This window comes from Nothobranchius furzeri, chromosome 6 (assembly GCF_043380555.1).
Source record: "Nothobranchius furzeri strain GRZ-AD chromosome 6, NfurGRZ-RIMD1, whole genome shotgun sequence".
NCBI classification, from domain to species: Eukaryota; Metazoa; Chordata; class Actinopteri; order Cyprinodontiformes; family Nothobranchiidae; genus Nothobranchius; species Nothobranchius furzeri.
The window spans coordinates 26198210-26221631 of NC_091746.1; the positions used below are offsets into that span (position 1 = coordinate 26198210).

General features: G+C 44.4%; 2 protein-coding genes across 6 annotated transcripts in view; one reads left to right on the top strand and one right to left on the bottom strand.

Annotated features, from left to right (window-relative positions):
* Nucleotides 1–2549: 2549 nt before the first annotated feature.
* LOC107393358 (keratin, type I cytoskeletal 13) lies at nt 2550–5858 on the bottom strand. The gene is made up of 8 exons (XM_015971655.3): nt 5484–5858; nt 5070–5152; nt 4771–4927; nt 4296–4460; nt 4095–4220; nt 3783–4000; nt 3653–3705; nt 2550–3048 (listed from the first exon to the last, which is right to left on the bottom strand). The coding sequence occupies exons 1-8, from the start codon at nt 5856–5858 to the stop codon at nt 2942–2944; spliced, it is 1284 nt and encodes a 427-aa protein (XP_015827141.3). The 3' UTR covers nt 2550–2941.
* Nucleotides 5859–5894: 36 nt separating this feature from the next.
* Nucleotides 5895–23422, top strand: part of krt222 (keratin 222) — a 51191-nt gene continuing 33663 nt past the window's right edge. For 2 of the 5 annotated variants that reach the window (XM_015971667.3, XM_054743913.2), the window contains exon 1: nt 7793–8493. Coding sequence is in view for 1 of the 5 variants with exons in the window: in XM_054743914.2 (XP_054599889.2) it covers nt 5982–6001 (20 nt within the window). In the remaining 4 variants the exon portion in view is untranslated. Of the gene's footprint in view, nt 6002–7792; nt 8494–19642; nt 19809–23422 lie in introns of those variants that run through there. The other 3 variants (XM_054743914.2, XM_070552071.1, XM_070552072.1) reach the window with 3 other exon arrangements.

Here is a 23422-nt window from a genome sequence, read left to right on the forward strand (position 1 = left end):
TAAATCCAGATCAATTTGTTTTCTTCCAGCTTGAAGCTTTCAGAATTTAAATGGAGGCAAAAACAACAGAAGCACAAAAACATTTTTTATGATGAAATTAAACAAAAAACCAACCTCAAGCAGAGCAAAAGTGGGTTTCTGTGTAATAATGTACACGATTGGTTATAGCGACATCTAGTGGACAGATTAAGACAACACCTTAAAAAAGAGCTGCAGTAGAAATTTTCATGGTTTTTTAATCAGGACGTCATTTACCTGTTTTAATAGAGCAAACGCGTTGAAGCAATTTCAGGCATCAGTTTTGTTTCAACCTGGTTAGCAGTGCGTTAAAAGGATTTACTGATGAAATAAACGTATTTGGGTGTATTAAAATAACAATAGATTTTTTAAACTTTAAACTAGAGCTTTAACAATGATCCCAGTGGCTGTTAGTTTACTGGTTTCAGATCTGACACCACTCTGCAGCCCTCTGCTGGCTAAAAACGGCACTAGATAGTTTTGTGGAGCGGGTCGGTGTCCTAGGGGGCACTCTATCTGCTTTACGCTGTTAGCTGTAATGCTAGCTGTTAGCAGATAGTCGATTAAAAGCACAAGAAGAAGAAAATGAAGTTTATCTTTCTGTTGTTCATCATGGCAGAGCCTGGCAGGAAGAGAGTAATGTTTTTGGAGGTGAAGCAAAGAGCTTAAACTGGAGTGACCATCTGCGCGGCCTACGCTAGCTTGAGGGAGCTAAAGGAGGCTACAAAGTCAGGAACCTTGCCTTGATGTCTTGGCCCCACCCCAGTTGTCTAGGAGCCGCCAAGACGTGTTCCAATGTTCATGTTAGACCGAGGCGTGTGTTCTTCTCCGTTTTTTAGCCGTTTAGCTAGCTGAGCGAGGACACACAGGAGGTGTCTTGTAGCCTAGCCTTGGTAAAAAATTACCCAGAATACACCGCGGTATTTTCAAAGGGACGGCGGATCAGAAGCCGGCAGCTACTTCGGGGTCAATTTTCAAATTTAAAAGTAAGTCAGCTAATTTATAATTTTTTTTAGATCCAAAGAAGTTACCTATTTGTTGGTTAGCTGCTTAGTAGTTGCAGCTTCGGTAGCTAGCGGGTAGTACCACTTATATTTTTTATTTAAAGGTATAGCAATTGATGTTTTTCTTCCGGGTGGATCACGTCAACCATTGGTCCGCTAAAATGTCAATTTCTGGTGAAGCCAATCCTGGGCTAGTTTTCATTTCCTGCGCATGCGTACTCTGTGCACCCCTCGCACTCTCATGGAAATCAGCAAGAGGCTAACATGGTCCAGTCCGCTCCCCACAGATGCCGCTGTTGTCGGTTTTCTGCTCGAGAGGTAAGCTAACATTCTGCGTGCTATTTTTAGAGCCTTTTATTACGCATTACAGCCGGCAGCTACTTGTAAACAGGCGCTGGGAGAGTGTTGTGCAACGTGGAGAGGGCCGTTCTTTCCTGAAATTCAGAAACATCGATTGCTATAACTTTAACAAACATATACACAATTTAAAAAGTAAAAGCCTCGTTATATATTTATATTGAAACTAATACGTTTAAAATATAACATTATTTCTCGTGTCACGTGGCTTTCTGTGACTGCCGTGGTCACGTTTTCTTTGACCAAGGAAGGACAGTGTCTTTGTAAGCAAGCCAACTGGCCTCGCAAGACATCGCCTTGCAAGGACAGGTGCCTTGACATTGAGAAACACCCATGGACTGATTGTGACCTGGCTTTGTTGCTACTGGACTTGTAATATTTATTTTTGTCCAACAGAGTGCACATTTTTACTTTGTGGTTTCTTTTATTATTAGTTAACTCGTGTTAGTGTTATCATGTTGTAGCACAAGCTACAGCAGCCTGCTGCAGGTAAAAGAGTTATTTAATTTTTCATAAACATGAATACGTAGACGTGAAATTGGGTGCTGGAGAGCACAACAGCATTGCCGCCATATTGGATGGGTCCCTCACTATAAGCACTACTGGACTTAAAGCAGGGTGAGCAACTACGCCCACACGTTATTTTGTGCAGCCTACGATTGCAACAACCAAAAACAGATCACGTGAGCTTACCGTTTACTTTTCTAGCTTACCTATTGGAATTTAAAATTTTAATTTATTTTCTTTAAATTTTAACTACAATGCCTTATGTATCTGATTTAGTGAAAAAGCTTGATGAAATGTGTTTTTTACTTGCGTAAACAACTTCATCGGTAGAAATAAATGAACTGGGCGTGAATAGAGACTCATCCAAGATGGCGGACCGGCTGCTATGCCAGCTCCAATGAGCAACACCAGTCTGTTGAGTCTATTTCATGTCTGTGCCACTTTCAGCCAGTAGGGCGGAGGAACTGGAAACTGCCTGTTGTTGCTATAAGGCATCAATGTTAAATGTTTTTACTGTTTCATAAATCAGAGGATTTTCTATTAGCTTCATTTGTCTCTGACATTAAAGAACCTCTCAAATGTGAACAATGGAAAACTTAATTTAATGACGTAAAATAATGAACCAGCTCTGTGTGGTCAGAAATATTCAAGAACACAAACGGGACTTTTGACAGTAGTTTTATTTGATACCAGATGTTTTGGAAACACAAAGAGGTTTCCAGATGTGAAACATTCTTAGATGAAAACCGATATTACAGGGACGCCGTCGTTTCCCCAGAACCTTTCCTGACAGGAACAGCCACTGCAGAAATTTTACATTTTCAAACACATTCACTCTTTTATTTTATTTTATTTTTTGCATCTTTTTTTAATTCTGAAAGAATTTAGTGATACAAAATTTCATATTTCATCACTTCTTGCCATAAATCAGATCAAACACTTTACTATTATTATTATATTCTAAATAATTACTTCTGGATTTTGCAAACCTATATACAGAAAGGCCTTTTTTATTATAGAATCTAATAATAATTATTATTATTATTGGGTTTTGTTCACTTGTTAAGTTCTACTGTGTCCAACTCCTCCGTGCGAGACACAACCTTTCCATCCACAAGCTCCTCAATCACCACCTTTGTCCTCTGGGTGATGACCGGTTTACCTGTGAAGAGAATTTAAACTGAATTCAATCTCTGGCTTCAAAAGGAAATCAAATATATAAAAAACAACAAAAATCGGGGATGATTTTTGGAAACTAGCAAAAATCGGACACAAATTTTATCTGGTCTTATTTTTTAGATGTTGTTACACCCCAGAAAAGTCACGGATTAACCGAACATGCGTGTTTGGTCTAAACCAGAGTATCAGGAGAAAAGGGATTTAAACCTGCAACCTTCTAGCAGCAGATAATTACAGAGATAATCTGAATCCACATCAGATAATTTTGGGAAATTATTCAAGAGTTTGTTTTTTTTCCACCAAAGGTCTCTTGTGGTGTTCCCGGTGTTCCACAGGGCTGTATTCTCGGGATTCTCTGATACTAATTTGAACAGAACGATGAAGAATTTTTTTGTTACATCTTTTTACATTTTTTCAGATTTGTCCAGAACTTCCTCTTTATTATTTTAATAAATATATTCATCTTATTGTCCTATTTTCTTGCTCTGTAAGGAGTGTGACTCATAAATAATCCTGATTAAAACCCGTCGAAGTTGATGGTTTTCTATCCTAATCCCCAAATGAAACAGCTGCGGTGCAAAACTTACGTGTCTCTTCTTTCACCTGCTTCACCTCTTTCACCTCTACTTTGCTGGTTTTCCTAGAGAGAAAAAAGAAGAAAAACATGTTTAAATATTAATGCACGTTTGTTATTTTAGGATAGACTTGTTCTCTTACAGCTCGTCGCCCCCCAGCAGCCTCCTGTACTCGGCGATCTCCATCTCCAGCCTGGTTTTGACGTCCAGCAGAATCTGGTACTCCTCAGACTGCCGCATCATGTCTGCCTTCACCATCGAGAGCTCGTTCTCCAGCCTGTCCACCATGGCCTGCAGCTGTTGGAGCTGCCGAGCGTAACGGGCCTCGGTGTCAGCCAGCGTGCCCTCCATGGCGGCTTTCTGCACAGAAAAACAAACGTGGAGCTCGCTCGTTTCTTCGGTCTCAGGCGGTTTGTGTGTCGTGTTCCACGTCTCTGGTCTGAATGTGAATTACCAGGCTGAGTTCAGACTGCAGCTCAACCTCCAGGGCCTGAAGCTTCCTCTTCAGATCGTTAATCTCACTCCGAGATGTCTGCAGAGTCTCTGTGCTGCTGGCCATCTGCTTGTTCAGGTCCTCAAACTGGAAAATTTTAAATCAGAGGTTAGCTAGGAAGCATCCCGGGTCCAGACGACGATAACCTCTGGCTTTTCTCACCTTGCCCTTGTACCAGGCCTCCATGTCACGCCGGTTCTTCTCAGAGATGGCCTCATACTGAGCTCTGATGTCCCTCATGACGCTGCTCAGGTCTTCTTGAGGCTTGGCGTCCACCTCCACGTTCACGGAGCTGCTGGAGATGTTGGCCCGCAGAGCTCCCATCTCCTAAAAACAGGACGAAAAACGGCAAAACTCAGGGGTGTGTGTGTGTGTGTGTGAGTGAGTGTGTGTGTGTGTGTTCACGATTGACATTGAAACACACTTTAGTCAGCCTGAATCTTCAGACGTGCTCTAATCAGGCGCTCTGGTCTGAGTCATCGTTTCTTGGCAGCACCTTTGTTGATGCGAACGTCGAGCTTGGCACGGCGAACGTCCAGACGGGTTTAGTTTGTAGATAAAATACTTACGAGAAATTGTTTTACACAGATTGTTTTTTTCTTTTCCATCAACTGAGATGTCTTTGTTCTTGTCTCACCTCCTCGTGGTTCTTCCTGAGGAAGACCAGCTCCTCCTTCAGACCCTCCACCTGCATCTCCAGGTCAGACCGGGTCATGGTCAGCTCATCCAAGAACCTACGCAGGTTCAAGATGTCTCCCTCCACCGACATCCGACACGCCATCTCGCTCTCGAACCTGCCATGAGAACGTTTGTTTTACTCGATGGAACCAGCTCTGCGAGTTCGACGGCTCTGTCGTCCGTTACAGCTCCGTGTCCACGATCGCCTGATATTGTGACGTTACCGTGACAACAGTGAAGCAAAAGGGGGTCACTCACTTCACCCGGAAGTCTTCTGCTGCCAGTTTGGCATTGTCGATGGAAAGCATATGCTTGGCGTTTTCCTGTGTTGCCTCAGAAATCTAAAAGAAACCGACAGTAAAAACATCTGTCAGCAGCTGCTTCTGGCAGAAGAACATCGGGAGCTTTAATCGTTTCCCTTTTTTATTTCAACAAAAATACATAAACTTTAGAAATGAACTCATTTGTTCCATATCTGATGTGATTTGATGGTACCTGCAGCTCTATTCAAATAAGATTAAAGGCTTTTGATTTTGAGCTTTATTTAAATAAACATGTCGGTTCTTTTTAAGTCTGATACAGAGTTATGACATTATGGGGTTTAACTCTCAGGAGACATTAAAATGCAGCTGAAATAATAAATAAGTTTAGGTAAAATTTAGTTGCGGTGACCTTTCTGCGCAGGTCTGCGATGATCGGCTCGTACTTGCTGTAGTCCCTCACAGCCGGGGTCTTCTTCTCGTACCACTCCCGGATCTGGCGCTCCAGCTGCGCGTTGGCGGACTCCAGAGTGCGCACCTTCTCCAGGTAGGCGGCCAGGCGGTCGTTCAGGTTCTGCATGGTCGCCTTGTCGTTGCCGGGCACCGAGGAGCTGCTGTCTCCGCCGCCGAGCGCCTGTGTGAGGTCGAAGCCGGAGCCGAGGCCGCTGGAGGCGTAAGACACCCGGACGTTTCGGCCTCCGGCCCCGCCGTAGACGCTGCCGCCCCGCGGGGTGGCGCGGGTCGCCGGCATGGAGTACAACGAAAAGGCGGACATCTTTGAGTTCATGGTGGTTCGCTTCTGGTGAGCCGGAGGAGTTCAGCCTGCAGCGGTGTGAGTGACAGAGGTGGTGCCGCGGGTGCACGGAGGACGCGTTTTATAGCCTCGTGCCCAGGTGAGGTGGGCGGACAGATGCTGCGCCACCGGTCCAGGTGAGACCAGGCGTGGCGCGGAATCCGGCGTCCCTCCCCGAGAAGTTACGGCTGTCAGTCGTTGTTGCATCTGAAACTTCGACTGAAACGTTTATTATTCCAGGCGGAAGTGGAGGCTTTAGTTGGAACAGAAAAGTTTCCAACAATTTGGAGAACGAGAACGTTGTGCTCATTGCAGTTCAACAAACCATGACACAACCGCTGCCATGTTTGACACTGCATGCACTGATTCTGTGTGGGCCAGATAGAAACCAGTTCTTTTTTCTTTCAAAACTAACTGAAGATTTTAGTTTTTTATTTATTAATCATTATGCTTGAAGTGAAACCTGCCACCTATAAGCCGGTATTTGTTTTACCGTAGTGAAAGTAACATCAGGTGGTTTAAGCTGGAGCTTCAACGTTCATCTCAGTGACTGTTGAGTTAAAAACTTGATGAATACATTGACACCGCTCTGCTGGCCAAAACCTGCAACATATAGTGATGTGGGAGCGGGTAGGTGTTCTAGGGGGAGCTCCTTACCTGCTTCACAGCTGTTAGCTGTAATGCTAGTGGTTAGCATTTTCAAATTTGCCAGTCTATAATTTAAAGCACAAGACAGAAAAGACATTTGCTTTTTCTGTTGGCATCATGGCGGTGCTGACGGTTAGGGTAAAAGTAAGATAGTAATGTATTTGGAGAAGGAAAGCCAACTCGCATTTTTTAAAAGTAAACTGAAGCAAACTTTGAAAACTGACCAGGTCTGCACTCATTTATAGAATTTTTATTTTTTCATTGTTGTTGATGTATATGTTTTTGCTTGTATTAACTGTGTTTTAATAATTTATTTTTGCAGAACCTGCCTAGTGACGGACATTGTAAATTAGCTTTGGCTATGATAGTGTGTGTTGGAGGTCTAATGTACACGCTTGTCCCAATCAGGTAAACGAAAGGAAAGGAAAGGAAAAGAAAGAAGGTGAAGCAAAGAGCTAAACCAGAGTGAACATTGGCACAGCCTATATTAGCTTGAGATAGCTAAAGGAGACTACAAAATCACGGACTGATGGTGACCTGGCTTTGTTGCTGCTGGACTTGTAATCATATTTTTTTCCAACAGTGTGGATCTTTTTACTTCAGGGTTTATTTTAGTAGATGGCTCGTGTTTGTGTTAGCTCTTTAAGAAGACCAGAGATCCCAGAATAGAAAGCCTCCTTTGTGATACAAGTCTAGACCAAAACTACAAAGAAGGCAGCGGCTCATGAGCAGCGCTCATTTATGACGTCTTTCTCATCCCCTTTGGAGGATTTCGACTTGGGTCTTTCTTTGAGACACGAGGTACTTAATTCGTTTATTTCGATAAAGGATATATTTTCTTCTTCTTCTTCTTTGACGGTACACGGCAGACTGCCCTGTTGACTAATTTTCGTAGTGATGAATGCGTCACGTTGTTCGATGCTCTGATTGGTCCTAGCGATGTCCAATGTGGTGCAGAGACAGTTTGAAAGACAACTGTAGATTGTGTCCCACGACCGAGCGCTGTCGTTGTCGGACCATAGGACGGCTGTCAGGCTAGGTCTGTTGTCAGTAGTGTGGTGAGTTCACAGACCAGGATAAATATTTGAATTTCCATTTCTTCTTGGCAAACAGGGATGTGTATTGTTGAAATTCTGGCGATACGATACATATCACGATACAGGGGAGACGATACGATATATCACGATATATTGCGATACATTCAGTCAGACGTTACAAGCAATTTTTTTTACCAAATTTATTGTAGGAATCTTCAATAAACAGTCCAAACTGATACGTAACATGTTTAACATGAGGTATCTGAACCATGATGAAGGGATTGACATTTCAATGGTGGAAACAAAACCCGCTGCACACTGCTGCCAACTAGCGGGTGGCGATTGAATTGCACAAAATGAAAAGAAAATACACAAATGTTTGCGTGTAAATTCTTTCAAGAATTAGATACACAGCTTTTGAATATTGATGTAATAATCTCAGGAAAAAATCACGATATATTGCCATATCGATATTTCTGATACACGGCTTTTGAATATCGATATAATATTGCTGGAAAAATATCACGATATATTGCCATATTGATATTTTCTTACACCCCTATTTGTAAATTTCCACAGAATTTCCAACAGAAATTGGTTCATTTCTAAATAGAAATAATTGTCCTGATTTATTCCATATTTATTTTTTTTACTGCTCTGACATGTGGAAACACAAAGTATACACGAGGTGATGTCAGATGTAGTGACAGGTTCCTGTATGACCTCATCCACTACTGCCCAGTGTTGATATTGGTCAAGCACTCCTGGGGAGGTTAACAATGGAGCTGAATTTCCTCCATTTGTTCCCAGTCTGACTGGAGTTCAGACTCTTTAGAGGCTTTTCATAAATCCTCCTGAAGCCTGGAAAACATCAACACGTCTTTATGTGAAATCTGTGGAAAGCCTTTGTCAGCAAAGACGATGTGAAGATTAAGCTCCATCCTGTAAGTGTTTGTGTGTTTTGGTTTTCTGTTTTTATTTTGTTTCTTTGCTAGAAATTTCAGAAGCAAGATAACTGAATTATTCTTAATTCAGGGAGAAAACTGCAGAGTAAAAAGCTCTGAAACTGCTCTGTTAAGGCCTGATAGTTTATAAATCAACCCCCTGATCCTCCTGAGGGTCGTTGTTGTCCTCGCCCACATGCTAGATGCTTTGATTACGTGGTTTCTTTTTATTTGACATAAGCTTTGATTTAAAAGTATTTTCCATTAATGAAGCCGCCACCAATCAGCCATATAATTACCAGATCACAAGCTTTAAGTCCTACACCGTGCCATTTAAAGCAATGGGATTTTGTCCTGATGTGAACAACCTCAGTTTATTTTGAAGGTGGGACACATCATGGCTTATCTTTTCTTACTTGAGGTTTTCATTTTAGTCAGAAATGTAAAATCCATGATGCAAGCACACGAACTAGGGCCCTATTTTCATGCCAAAAGTAAACTAGCCTGGCAAGCCATCTTACAGTATTATATAGTCTGACCACAACCTATAGACAGAGCTCAGTCATGGGGTGGAATCTACGGTTGTCTTTCAAACTGTCTTCGCATGCTATTGGACAACGAACAACATGATGTCACTGCTACGGATGTCTGTCAATGGGGCAGTTTGCCATACACTGATGAAGAAGTCACAAATACATCCTTTTTCTAAAAAATGACGTCAGTGCCTCGAGCTGCTCTTGAAAAGCAGAAGTCTTAATAGTCCAAAATTAATGCCAAAGCCGTTTCAAACGAGCCACCGTCATCTTTGTTGTTCCACTCTGTGGCAGAATCTCGCCCACCACACAGATAGAACACTGTGATTGGCCCTCATATGAATTATTTTAGCGCTGTGAATGGCCCTCCATATTGATTATTTTAGCACTGTGATTGTCCCACCAAACCAATAGAGCGCTGTGATAGGCCCACCACACCGATAGAGCTCTGTGATAGGCCCACCACACCGATAGAGCTCTGTGATTGGCCCACCACACCGATAGAGCGCTGTGATTGGCCCACCAAACCGATAGAGCTCTTTGATAGGCCCACCAAACCGATAGAGAGCTGTGATTGGCCCACCAAACCGATAGAGCACTGTGATTGGCCCACTGAACTGATAGAGCGCTATGAATGGCCCTCCATATTGATTAGTTTAGCACTGTGATAGGTCCACCACACCGATAGAGCGCTGTGACTGGCCCACCAAACCGATAGAGAGCTGTGATTGGCCCACCACACTGATAGAGCGCTGTGATTGGTCCACCAAACCGATAGAGCACTGTGATTGGCCCACTGAACTGATAGAGCGCTGTGATTGGCCCACCACACCGATAGAGCGCTGTGATTGGCCCACCACACCGATAGAGCGCTGTGATAGGCCCACCAAACCGATAGAGTGCTGTGATTGGCCCACCAAACCGATAGAGCACTGTGACTGGCCCACCAAACAGATAGAGTGCTGTGATTGGCCCACCAAACCGATAGAGCGCTGTGATAGGCCCACCACACCGATAGAGCTCTGTGATAGGTCCACCACACCGATAGAGCGCTGTGATTGGCCCACCAAACCGATAGAGCGCTGTGATTGGCCCACCACACAGATAGAGCGCTGTGATTGGCCCACCACATCGATAGAGCGCTGTGATTGGCCCACCAAACCGATAGAGCACTGTGATTGGCCCACCACACAGATAGAGCGTTGTGATTGGCCCACCAAACCGATAGAGCGCTGTGATAGGCCCACCACACCTATAGAGCTCTGTGATAGGCCCACCAAACCGATAGAGCGCTGTGATAGGCCCACCACACTGATAGAGCTCTGTGACAGGCCCACCACATAGATAGAGCGCTGTGAATGGCCCTCCTTTTGATTATTTTAACCCTGTGATTGGCCCACCACACCGATAGAGCGCTGTGATTGGCCCTCCACACCGATAGAGCTCTGTGATTGACCCACCACACAGATAGAGCGCTGTGATTGGCCCACCAAACCTTTAGAGCGCTGTGATAGGCCCACCACACCGATAGAGCTCTGTGATAGGCCCACCACACCGATAGAGCGCTGTGATTGGCCCAACAAACCGATAGAGAGCTGTGATTGGCCCACCACACCGATAGAGCGCTGTGATTGGCCCACCAAACCGATAGAGCGCTGTGATTGGCCCACCACACAGATAGAGCGCTGTGAATGGCCCTCCATATTGATTATTTTAGCACTGTGATAGGTCCACCACACCGATAGAGCGCTGTGATTGGCCCACCACACCGATAGAGCTCTGTGATTGGCCCACCACACCGATAGAGCGCTGTGATTGGCCCACCAAACCGATAGAGCGCTGTGATTGGCCCACCAAACCGATAGAGCGCTGTGACTGGCCCACCACACAGATAGAGCGCTGTGATTGGCCCACCAAACCGATAGAGCGCTGTGATAGGCCCACCACACCTATAGAGCGTTGTGATAGGCCCACCAAACCGATAGAGCGCTGTGATAGGCCCACCACACTGATAGAGCTCTGTGACAGGCCCACCACATAGATAGAGCGCTGTGAATGGCCCTCCTTTTGATTATTTTAACACTGTGATTGGCCCACCACACCGATAGAGCGCTGTGATTGGCCCTCCACACCGATAGAGCTCTGTGATTGACCCACCACACAGATAGAGCGCTGTGATTGGCCCACCAAACCTTTAGAGCGCTGTGATAGGCCCACCACACCGATAGAGCTCTGTGATAGGCCCACCACACCGATAGAGCGCTGTGATTGGCCCAACAAACCGATAGAGAGCTGTGATTGGCCCACCACACAGATAGAGCGCTGTGAATGGCCCTCCATATTGATTATTTTAGCACTGTGATAGGTCCACCACACCGATAGAGCACTGTGATTGGCCCACCACACCAATAGAGCGCTGTGATTGGCCCACCACACTGATAGAGCGCTGTGATTGGCCCACCACACCGATAGAGCTCTGTGATTGGCCCACCACACCGATAGAGCGCTGTGATTGGCCCACCAAACCGATAGAGCGCTGTGATTGGCCCACCAAACCGATAGAGCGCTGTGACTGGCCCACCACACAGATAGAGCGCTGTGATTGGCCCACCAAACCGATAGAGCGCTGTGATAGGGCCACCACACCGATAGAGCACTGTGATAGGCCCACCACAGCGATAGAGCTCTGTGATAGGCCCACCACATAGATAGAGCTCTGGGATAGGCCCACCACATAGATAGAGTGCTGTGAATGGCCCTCCATTTTGATTATTTTAACACTGTGATTGGCCCACCATACCGATAGAGCGCTGTGATTGGCCCTCCACACCGATAGAGATCTGTGATTTACCCACCACACAGATAGAGCTCTGTGATTGGCCCACCAAACCGATAGAGCGCTGTGATTGGCCAGACACAAGATCGTTCAGGCCTGCTGAGGCTCTAATGCAGCGTGGCTAGACCGACATGCAGGTCAGAATCCTTTTGCTTCTGCTTCGGTCGCTAAAATTTAATCAACATCACGATATCCCTAGTCAGTCTGAACATTCTCATTAATAAGTGAAAAATCAGTGCTTGTTGACTTTTTAAAATTATTCGAGAACTGGAATCCAGCCTTGTTTTCACTCAGCCTAGTCGTTAGCCCTTCAGTCCTGACAGATTTAAACTCAGTTTCTCTATTTAGCTTAAAACCATGAAACCTTTCTACAAGCTGCAAACATGTTTAGTTTTAGTTTAGACTAACCGGACCTTCAGTTATCTCCAGACCCAGGTGAAGGAATGAAACCACGTCAGCGTTAGCCTCAAAGGACCTCTAACGACTTTTCAGAGCCACTTTTGGGTTTGACAGATTTTCATAGACAAACGATTTTCTGCTTCTCCTCTCTCTCACTTTCCGATGAATCCTTTTCATGAGGAATAACCAAACGCCGATTTAACGTTGAGATAAAAACTGGAGGAGGATCCGCATTTATGCAACTAAAGAGCAGGAAGTCGACAAACAGAGGCGTTAGTTTTAGTAGCTACACAATCTTGTATACGTTCTTTTTCACTGTCTGTTAAAATAAATTATAACAACACAAAATCATTAAGAAGTCAGCCATAACCTTATGATTAATGTGCTGCAACGCTTTCTATCCCAGTAGTTTCCAAAGGTGGGTTCCAGTGCAAGTTGTAAGGAATGTGGTGGGCGGAGCTTCAAGAGATGCCAGCTGGGCCCTGATGCTGTACCTGATATAATTTTAAACAATGAAATGGATATTTTGGCCGTTTTTACGTAGTTTTATTTCATATTCTGAAACAGTTACATTCCTTCAAAGTCTAGTTTGTCCCTTATTTCAGCAGAAAACAGGACTCTGACTGGTCCTGCTAGTCCGAGGTGTAAAAAGGAAGGGTGAGAGTACAGCCCCCTGTGGTGCTCCTGTGCTGATGACAACCAAACCCTTCGGTCGTTCATCCAGGAGGTGGTTGAGGTGTCCACACGTGTCTTCTGGCCAGATGAAAGGAGATTTTTTTAAAGTTTAGATATAAAACTTTCACATCATTGCACCGATAGCATGATACAGCAAAACTTAATTCAGCAGCACTTTAGTTGTTATTTTTGACTTTTATCGAGCTCAGAGGGGCCGAACGATCTTTTTAATCAGGGTCACGAGTCTGTGATGCGGTTTCGTGGTTCTGAAGCTAAAACACTTTTTATTCGGGCTTTTTGGGCCTCCTTAACCCAGACAGACAGTTTTGATGAGGAGGTGTTTACTGCCCATGTTTTGGTTTTCTGTCTTTGGTTTGGTGTCGGTTGTTTGGTTTGAGCTCAGCGTGAACTGACGGACCAGGAAGCTACAGTTGCTCCGTGTTGCCAGACTAATAAAGCTGTCAGGCTGACACATTTTCGCTGACTGGTTTTGAAGTATGCACATTGCCTTTCTTCTATTCAGTCATTGACATCTGAGCTTGGCACTCCTGCAGTAATTGTTTTACGAGACGCATGCGTCGGATAACCCCGAGGCATTGTACACAAATCTCAGACGGATTATGATAATTATTTTCAGGCCCTGCTGTCGGATTATGCTGACTATTTCTGCAGCTTTTCCTTCAATTTTCAGCTAGTTTAATGTAGTTTTCTGCAGCTGATCATGATGAGTAAACATCATCAACACGTCACGCTTTAATGGTTTTCTGGTGTTTGTTCCCAGGCTGTCAGGAGGAGCCACTCTGCTTGCTTCCAACTTCTATAATCGCTGACTACGTTAAATTTTTCCTTGTCAGTTGTCCTTCTTTTGTTTTATAAACTGAAATGTGAGGAATGACGTGCGGTTTGAGCACCTAATCGTCCGTCTCTCCTCGTACGTTTGAGTTATTTAGGCGTTGCCAAGTTTGACTGATGGATACAAGATGTGCAGCATGGCTGGAAATGTGGTCCTTCTGGTTCGGGTGCTTTCTGAGCCAACATTTGGATTCTCTTGAGGATGAAAACTCGTTGGTGCAAGAGATCAAAAACTCAGTTTAGAGGATGGTTATCCTAAAAGCTTTTCTTTTATCGGCACTCAAACACACTAGTGACCAGTAACTACATCTGCTTCGCATTCTGGGTTCTGGCTCCTCGTGAAGTCGTGGTGGAAGGTGTCACGAAAGCAGATCTTGGGTCATGTGACTGAAAAAGGTTTCATTGATTCTGTGGAAACTTGTTTTTGTCTTTAACTGAATTGTTTTGATCGGAAGTTTTAGCAGAAAAACAAAACGATTTGAAACATGAACAAAAAAAAATCATGAATCATGGTTACTGATGACCCCCCACCCCCCCCCCCCCCGCCCCAAATTATCTTCAAAGGTATGAAACAGGAATGCTTCATGGAAGAATATTTTGATGTATAATGTGTTATAATAGCAGAAAATCTTTAGGAGCAAACATAAATCTTTAGTTTTATGCTGAGTCACCCAGGGTCGCTGGTGCCTATCTCCAGCTGTCTTCGGGCCAACAGGCGGGGGACATCCTGGACGGGTCGCCAGTCCATCGCAGGGCAACACAGAGGCACACAGGACAAACAACCCAGCACACACACACACACACACACACACACCTATGGACAATTAAGAGAAACAAATCAACCTGATAATCAGGTTTTTGGACCGTGGGGGGAACCCACGCGTGCACAGGGAGAACATGCTTGCTTTATGCGGAGACACCCCCGGCCAGGATGTGAACCTAGGACCTCCTTGCTGCAAGGCAACAGCGCTAGCCACTGCGTCGCTGTGCAGCACGCTGAGTCAGCGTAAAAAAAGAAAAAATCTGATATCACAGCAAATTGGAGAAAGTTTGAACAACATACAAAGATAACCGGGGGGGGGGGGGGGGGGGGGGGTTGGGGCTATAAAAAGGAACTGACAGTGGATAGGATGAGATGGTCTGATCACCTGGGGGACAGGTGTGCTGATAGAGGAGCAGCGGGAACCAACAGAAACTCAGAAAACCACAGAGACAACATTTAAATCTTCCCCAGCTTAAACCACGCTGAAAGACGAGCTGAAACGGGGAAATGTGGTCAAAGTTTGCAGCATTTCCATTTGGAAGCTTAGCGAAGTGTCCTTAAAGTGATATAAGAGGCCAAACCCTAAAAGAACAACCCCACATAAAAAGATCACACGCCCCTCTGATGAGTCATGATTGATGCTGCGGTCGAGAGAGTCGGGGCGATGAAAGGAGCGCTCTTATTGACTCGAGAACAAAGATTAGCTTTGGTTTCGCTTCAGACCGCTATTTTAAAAAGTAAATTGCTCGATAAATTTAGGATGACCTTCATGTTCAAACAGCTGCTTTAAATCCAGTTCTGATCTTTTGCAGCATATTTCTGTGGAAATATGAATTATGAATAGTTATTGGTCTTTAGAGATTTAGTATAGTTCTGATCGAGCTAACGCTTAAGCGAGACTTACGGCCGTCCTAAAACAACCTCACTGGAGCAGAAATGGGATTTTTCTACACTGGGAACTCGAGGCTGCATCGTTCAGCTGCTGCTGCTCTTTATGTAAACAAATTACCTCAAATTTAAATGTAAGTATGTTAGGAAATGTTACTTTGGACAGAGGTCTGATCAGCCCAGAGTCAGCCTGCAGGGCTATGAACTCATGAGCAAGTCCACATTTTTAGAACGTTGTGGGCGGGAGGTCTGCTGTGAATAAAGAACAGATACAACAGGACCTGTCTGCACAAAGAAAGGATTTCCACCCCGAACGGTCTGCAGTAACAGCTGCGTTTAACACGAGTTGTAAATCTGTCTGCGTGAACGAATGCGACACCTCGTCTGGACGACTCCTCTTCAGCCTCGATGACATTCCTGTTGCCTTTGACCTATGAGCTGCTGGGTTTGCAGAAATGTTTCAGCTGCTCCCAGTGGCTCATTAGGATCGCCATGGAAAAAATACGTTGCACATTCGAGGTTACCATGACAACCGGAAACCTGTGTCTTTTACTACCTTACCCTAAGGAGAGGCAGACAGGAATGCAGACTACAAGTTAGGCCTGAGACGAGCAGCTGCTGTCTGAAAACTACAATTAAACAATTCTTCAGCTGTGAGTGTTCTGGTAGACGCACTTGTAAATATTTATGTTTCTACGGTGTTTTTATGTTGACAAAGACAAACACTTTGCTTCCGGTTCGATGAGAAGGTTTTCAGCCGAAGCCTTGTGCACCCTGAGGGGGTTTGAGAGGAAACCATCAGTGCAGCAGAGACACACGGCAGCTGGGAGAAGACAAGAACATCTGTTTTCTTATAAAGTTTATTACGGAGTTGTCGGGAAAATGAGTTTGTTTGCAAAAGATTAGAACATTTTTGATGTTTTGAAAATATTGTGACATTATTAGTTTCAAGGTTCTGTGGAAAATTTCTCCAAACCACAAAAGTTTAGTCAGCGTTTGTATAAAAACCATCAATTCTATGGAAACATCAGTTCAGCCATGAAAAGTCCAACTCCCATGCCATGTTAGAACAGAGTAGACTTTTATTGTCATTGCTCGGGGTACAAATGAAATTGAGTGCTGCTCCCATCGAGCCATAAGCAAATTCAACATGACTAAAAGGTAAAAAGAAAAAGGAAAGTGAAACATTTAAAAACACAAAATGTTCACCATGTAGTGGACGATAAAGATGGCACTCATCAGCAAAAAAATGAAAGCTGATCCCAAAACTATGGGAGATATTTCCCAGCTTAAGAATGTAGATCAGAAACAGTAGTGGTCCCAACACAGAACCCTGGGGAACACCCCAGGGAAGGTGTGAGGAGGCAGACAAAAAGCCGCCCATTCTGGCGCTAACTGTTCTATATGCCAGGTACGACTCCAGGGTCAAACCTGAAACCCCAACATTCCCAGGTGGTTAATTAGCAGACTGTGATCCACCGTGTCAAAAGCAGCGGTGAGATCCAGCAGAAGGAGAAAGACAAAGTTACTGCATGCTTTCTCGGCACTTTGCAGCACTTCGAAGCCTGACTGAAATGTTTCTAACAGCTCACTTTCATTCAGGAAGTCCGTCAGTGGAACATATTGCATGAACACTGCTGCTAACCACTTAAACATTCTCCCTCTCCTGATAATAACATTTTACTCTCTTTGACATTGAATTTGCTACTACTAGTTTACCCGTTTAATTATAGATTCACTTGGATAAACACAATAAAGTTTATCTCTCGCCAAATAGAATATTTACTAAGAAATCACAATGTAACCATAGAAACACTACTGTGTGTGTGTGTGTGTGTGTGTGTGTGTGTGTGTGTGTGTGTGTGTGTGTGTGTGTGTGTGTGTTGGATGGCTGCTTATACTGAGCCAGGATCCTCTGGAGATTTTTTCCTATTAAAAGGGAGTTTTCCTCTCCACTGTCGCTGCATGCTTGCTTAGTATGAGGATTGCTGTAAAGACTGACACTAGTCAGTGACTCGATGCAACCTGCTGGGTTCCTTATATAAGAAACTTTTTTCTGATTGGCTTAATGACCTGACCTGTATTGGGATGCTTAGTGTGTGAAGGTCCTTGAGAAGACTCTGGCCATGATTTGGCGCTTTATAAATAAACTTGAATTGAATTGAATAAACATTTCTTGCTTTAAAAAGGGAGCTTAGAAATAGGTCTGACATTAACTGGAACTAAGACATCTCATCCAGGCTTTTCAGAGGAGGATGAATAGCCACCTAGTGTGACGTTTAACGGTACAACATGGAACAGGAACACCAAAGTCACGTCTATTGTGTGGAGGCTGTAGATGCAACAAGAACAAGGCTTCTAGTCGTCAGGATACCAGGTTCGTTGCAGATACGTTTTATTTGGGTCCATCACCTTCACCCAAACTCACTCTGGTTTTAGACCTTTTATGGTCGTTCCTCTTCTGAGAAGATAATGACGTCTTCTGGGCTCAGAAGCAGCTGTTTGACTTGCCGAGTCCGACGTTTTCCACAGTGCCAGCATCTCTGTGCCGAGCAGACTGTTTAGCGACTTGCAACAGTGCCCTCTACAGGCTGGTAGATGTAAACATGAACCCAGTGTCGTGCCCGTCAAAATAAATCTGGTTTAAATAAAAATACAGCTTTTAAACACAATACTGCACCTTCATTCTGCACACTTCTAAATTTCATTTTTTAGAATTCAAACTTTGAGCTATGGAGCTCCATCAGGGGCGGGGCTTTATCACCTGTTTCACCATTGATGGCTAAAGGTTGGTTTATGCTTGACGCGTCCGCGAGGTTTGTACGGCTCTGCGCGGCAAAAGCGCCACCTGGCCTCCGCACGGCTCAAACTTTCTGCACCGCGCACCTAGTAAATTTTCCAACCACGCGGATGGTCGAACACGGAAAAACGTGGCGGACTGGCAAGAACTAGTATGGCAGAGGTTCGTAAATACAGACATTTGCATGATTCAGCTCTCAGAGATCACCGTGATCAACATGTTGTTAATAATTCTTGGAGAGAAATAGCTCGCACTGTCGGAAAAGACGAGGACGCTGTTAAAAAATGCTGGAAAAACATAAGAGACCGATATGTGAAGGCAAGGAAGGGAAACAAACGGAAAAGCGGTGATCCTGGTGGAAACAAGAACACTCCACCAATTCTAAAAGAGCTGAGTTGGCTCTCAACTTTCATTAACAACTGTTATAAACAACAGTAATTTCTACTTCTACTACGGTTTGGTGTTGGATGCATGTCGTAGAGCTCCATGCTGCCCCCTACAGTTTGGGAGAATATTGGCTCACCGCAGAGACAAGCCGCATGAACCACAAACGCTGCGAGTTGTGGAGCGCGTTCCATCCGCGAGCCGCATCATCAAGCAGAAAGTAAATGCGTCAAGCATAAACCAAGATTTAGGGCAAAATATCCCATTCCTGCCACATTTTTTCCATGTTTTTATCCAAATCTGCAGGGTGTGAAAACTAAAATAAAACAAAAATTAGGCCACAGTTTTACTTTTTCACCCTTTTTCTTTCAGTTTATCTCCAAAATGTCTTTTTTGATTGTAAAAATTTGAAAAGATGCATTCTCAGCTACATTGTTGTTGGTGAGTGTATACGCCACTATTTTCAGTAAATACTGTGTTTGAGACAAGTCTTAGCCGAACGTCGAGTCTAGTTAAGAATTTATGCTCGGATAATCCTCTTTGTGCTTTTAGACTTAGGCCACAAAAGCTGCCAGTCCTGATATGGAGTGGTGCACTTAATGGGACATTATGTGCAAAAGCCAGTTAGTGTGGAGTTTGTTTTGCAGTTCTTAAGAGAACAGATCAAAGACTTAATGTGTTTTTTATGAGAGATTTTTGTCTTGTGAACATCGGATGCCTTTGGTTAAAAAGTCTTTGTTCCGACGGTGAAAACAAAGATCAAAAAGCTCCTCGGCTCCCATCTGAGGCGGTGGAATGTGAAGGAACAGAGGTCAGGATCGAAACTAAGCTCATAATCTGAGACAGGCTTGCTTTACTTTACGTTCTGATGTAAACAGTGTCCACTGATTAAGACTCCACCTCTCCTCTGGAAATTTGCATAGTAAGTCAGCACCTGCCCCAGACCCGTTGAGCGTCCGATGTCACGGCGCCACAAACAGATCAATGAGGGAGCAGCCTAGCACACAGGAACAGGCTGTGCGGCATTTCCTGCCTGTTTTCTGCAGAATCCCAGGCTCTTACGTCACATCAGAGCCGCCTGCAATACCCTCATGAACGTTTTCTCTTCTAATGATTTTGACTGGCTGCCATTGTGGCTGCCAAGAGGAGGCTGCCTTGCTCAGAGGGCGTGGGAGAGTGCTGACAGTAAGTGTCACCGAAACCCTGCTTGGCTGTTTTTGTTTTGTGTTTTGTGGTGAATTGATTACATCTGCAGCGTTTCTGTTGAGTGTAATTACTCTCCCCTCTGGTAGCCCTTCTTTTTAACCTTTAATGCCTTTAGAAAACAGCTCAATCGCACCAGAACGTGGTTACACCTAACCCCGCCACCTGTTGACTTGTCATCAACGGAATTAAGTTCAGACAGACGATATTTGAACAGTGGTTGTATGTGTCTGGATTAATACCGCTCCACATCCTGCCTCTTTGTTTGTTCAGAGCAGAATTCATCTGACAGGTAAATGTGCTCAGATGCACATTTACAAAAGCGGCTCTTTGAAGTCCAATAATCACACAGAAGCATCACTTTTAAACGTATGCACCTGTCATACAGCATTTCACTTTTAAGGGTTTTTAAAGAGCAAGTCACCCCCAAATCAACTTTTTTTCTGATAAACTATATAAATGTGTGTCTAATCGGGCTGCAGACACGTGTAGTCAATAGTTTTGCACTTTAGTGCATTTTAGTTAAAATTTAAATGTTCTGCCCAAAACTGCCAGTGTTGTGCCGTTGTCAGGTAAAAACTCGGCACTGCATTTGAATTTAAATCTGCCATCGCTATTGGCTAAGAGGTACCCTAGAACGTTAGCTGGTACCATATGATGTCACAATGTCATTGTGAGCCTGTGTGTGCGTATTTGTTAGCGGCTCCGCCCCCTCGGTCTGCTAGGCAACAGCATTTGTTGCAATTTTTCAAACAGGAAGTGGGAGTGGAGTAATACTCTGGTAGGGGGTGACTTGCTCTTTAACTCATTCACTGCCAGCCGTTTCCTGATCGCTAACGGCCTTCTCTGCCAGCGTTTCTCACCATTTTTACTGTTTTTTTAAGAGTCACAGAACGTTGCGCGCTAGGACGATGTCGACGCCAAAACAACCAAAACAAAGCGGAGACTCACCTCTTACATGAGCAAGAATCCGTGTGTTTTGAGCGTTATCCGTTCTTTCATAATCTGTTGTCGAATTGTGATCGGCAGACGCTTTTCCGGTTCACGCCTCACTTTTTTTTACAGGAACGGCCCAAAACGATCTCCTAACACATGGATGGTCTGCTTCCTGATCACGTGACGTGTGACGTATACGGATGAAGATCGGCTTCAGGGCTAAGATGTTTGTTCTCTCAGCGCGGGGGCTCGTTCTGATGCTCAAACAGTAAAAAAAATGCAAATGACGACATTAGTCGTCATTGGCAGTGAACGGTTGGATCTAAAATGACGACTTTAGTCGTCAGTGGCAGTGAATGAGTTAAAGAAGGAACAGGAATCTGTTAAAATGGAATAAAGTCCAGCCGGTTCTGGTTCTCATGGACCTCTAGCCTGCATGCTTTAGATATTTCTGTAAATAAACACCCATCATTTGAATGAATGGGAACGGGATGCTGCAATTCAAATTCAATTCAAAGCTTTATTCATAAAGCGCCTTCCGCGAGGAGCCCAAGGCGCTGTACACAGTACATAAGAGCTGCAGAACACGACCAGCTGAAGATACGCTGGACCATCGAGGACCAGAGTTATGATCTAAACATGTAAACCCCATCAACACTCTCTGGAGCATCTTGAATCTGGGTCTTCGATTTTTATTTGTTTTATCACCTAAGTTACAGGTTGACTGACATTTCCTAGCCAAGAAAAATGTGAATGATGAGGCCACGTCTACATATGATCGTAATTGAAACACATTCCTAAATAAGTGATGTTTTTTGACTGATAAATGCGCTCTTATCTGAAAAGATTTGGGTCAAAGCTTTTAGTGTCGGTGTGTCGAGAACATGGAGCCGTTCTGCTGCCACAACGAGACATAACTAATCACAGCCAGTGCCTCACACATGTTGCTAAGGCAACCAATTAACAGACATCTCTGCCAGCCAACATAGGACAGGCTGAACTACCATACAACAGAAAGTGAAACAACATTTTCCAACCAAAGACAGGACCCAGCGGGGGCAGTTAAGGGGGGGGGTCCAGTGTGGTCCAACTGGGAGAAGACCCAGGACACTCTGGAGGGACTATGTCTCTCGGCTGGCCAGAGAACGCCTTGGGATTCCCCCAGAGGAGCTGGTCCAAGTGGCTGGGGAGGGGTAAGTTTGGGCCTCTGTGCTTAAGCTGCTGCCCCCATGACCCAACTCCAGATGGATGGATGGATGAAAAGAGACATGACCTTAGTTGGAACAGGGCTGCACTCTTACCTGAGTCCACCCCCTCATTTGAATATAAGAATTTGGGCGTCCTGGTTTTCACTTGCAGATATGACACCTGTCTGGTGTGAATACCTGAAGCCTTAACTTAGAAATATGATAACATGAGTGTGAATGCTCCTACTCTTAATGTTTTAGGTAAGTAAACACACCCTGATTGCTTGAGGAAATGAAGTTTTGATGACCACGTCTGCAGATAAACAAGTCTGGTTGCCAAAATGTGTCATGTATGTGTGTGATAGGGTAACAGTATTTATGTATTTATTTAATTTAGAATGAAATGGCTTTCCATAATAAAGCTAGTGCCATTGAGCCCAGTGCCTCATCTGCACAGGATTATGCAGTACTAGCTAACATAGCTGTAGTAAAATAATGATACTGTGGGTCAAAAAATTATTTAGTCAGCCACCGATTGTGCAAGTTCTCCCACTTAAAATGAAACAGAGGTCAGTACTTTACACCATAGGTACCAGTGGTGGGCAGTCAGGGCCAGCAAAGCCTTCTCTGCTGGCCTAAACATACTCAAAAGCGTAAATGTATTTTTTTTCCTTTGGTAATTATTTTTAAATAAAAAAAATGTTTCCTGGTCTATTTTCTTTATATCCTATTATACCCACTTGGCCGCACTGCTTCCAGTGTTAAAATACCAAGGCTGGGTGTTATCCAATCAGATTTAAGCTAGCTTGTGTTTTCAGGCAGATTAAGTCTGCTCTAGGCCTTCAGAATCAATCGAGAAGCCCACTGTCCGCTGTAAGTGAACAGAGACGATCTAGTTGCGATAGCCAATCAGCTCACGAGTCAGCTTGGCCCGGGCCAGCTAGCTGGCCTCACGCAAAAGTTGACATGAACGCATCCTGTGATTAGATGAGCAGTAGTTAGAACTTTTCTAGCAGCATCAAGCAACATATCAAAACTAAACACAGAGATTTGTACCTATAGGCAGCTATCGGTGTATTTTTGAACACATGATGGCTGAAAGAGGAGAAGAGACAGACTTGGAGGCAGATTAATTTGCCACACCATTTTCCAGACGGACCTTTCAAGAAAAAATGGATATTGTGAGAACAGGTCATCCGACTCCAATGCTAGCTGGCTTGTCCCAGCAGGAGAAAGGATTTGTTCGTCATTTTCAGGCAAGCAACTATGAACGGTACCCATGGCTAACAGCTTCAGAGAACCGCTGCAGGTTATTCTGCTGGGAATGCCTGTTGCTCGCATCAGATGGATTTGGTAGCATTAAAGCGCGTTAAAACGTACGCCAGAAACACGACCGGGCAGACACGTCTTTCAGCATTAGCCTCCATGTCCGTAGAAAAGGATCCACTCATGGACCTGAAGTGCACGGATAAA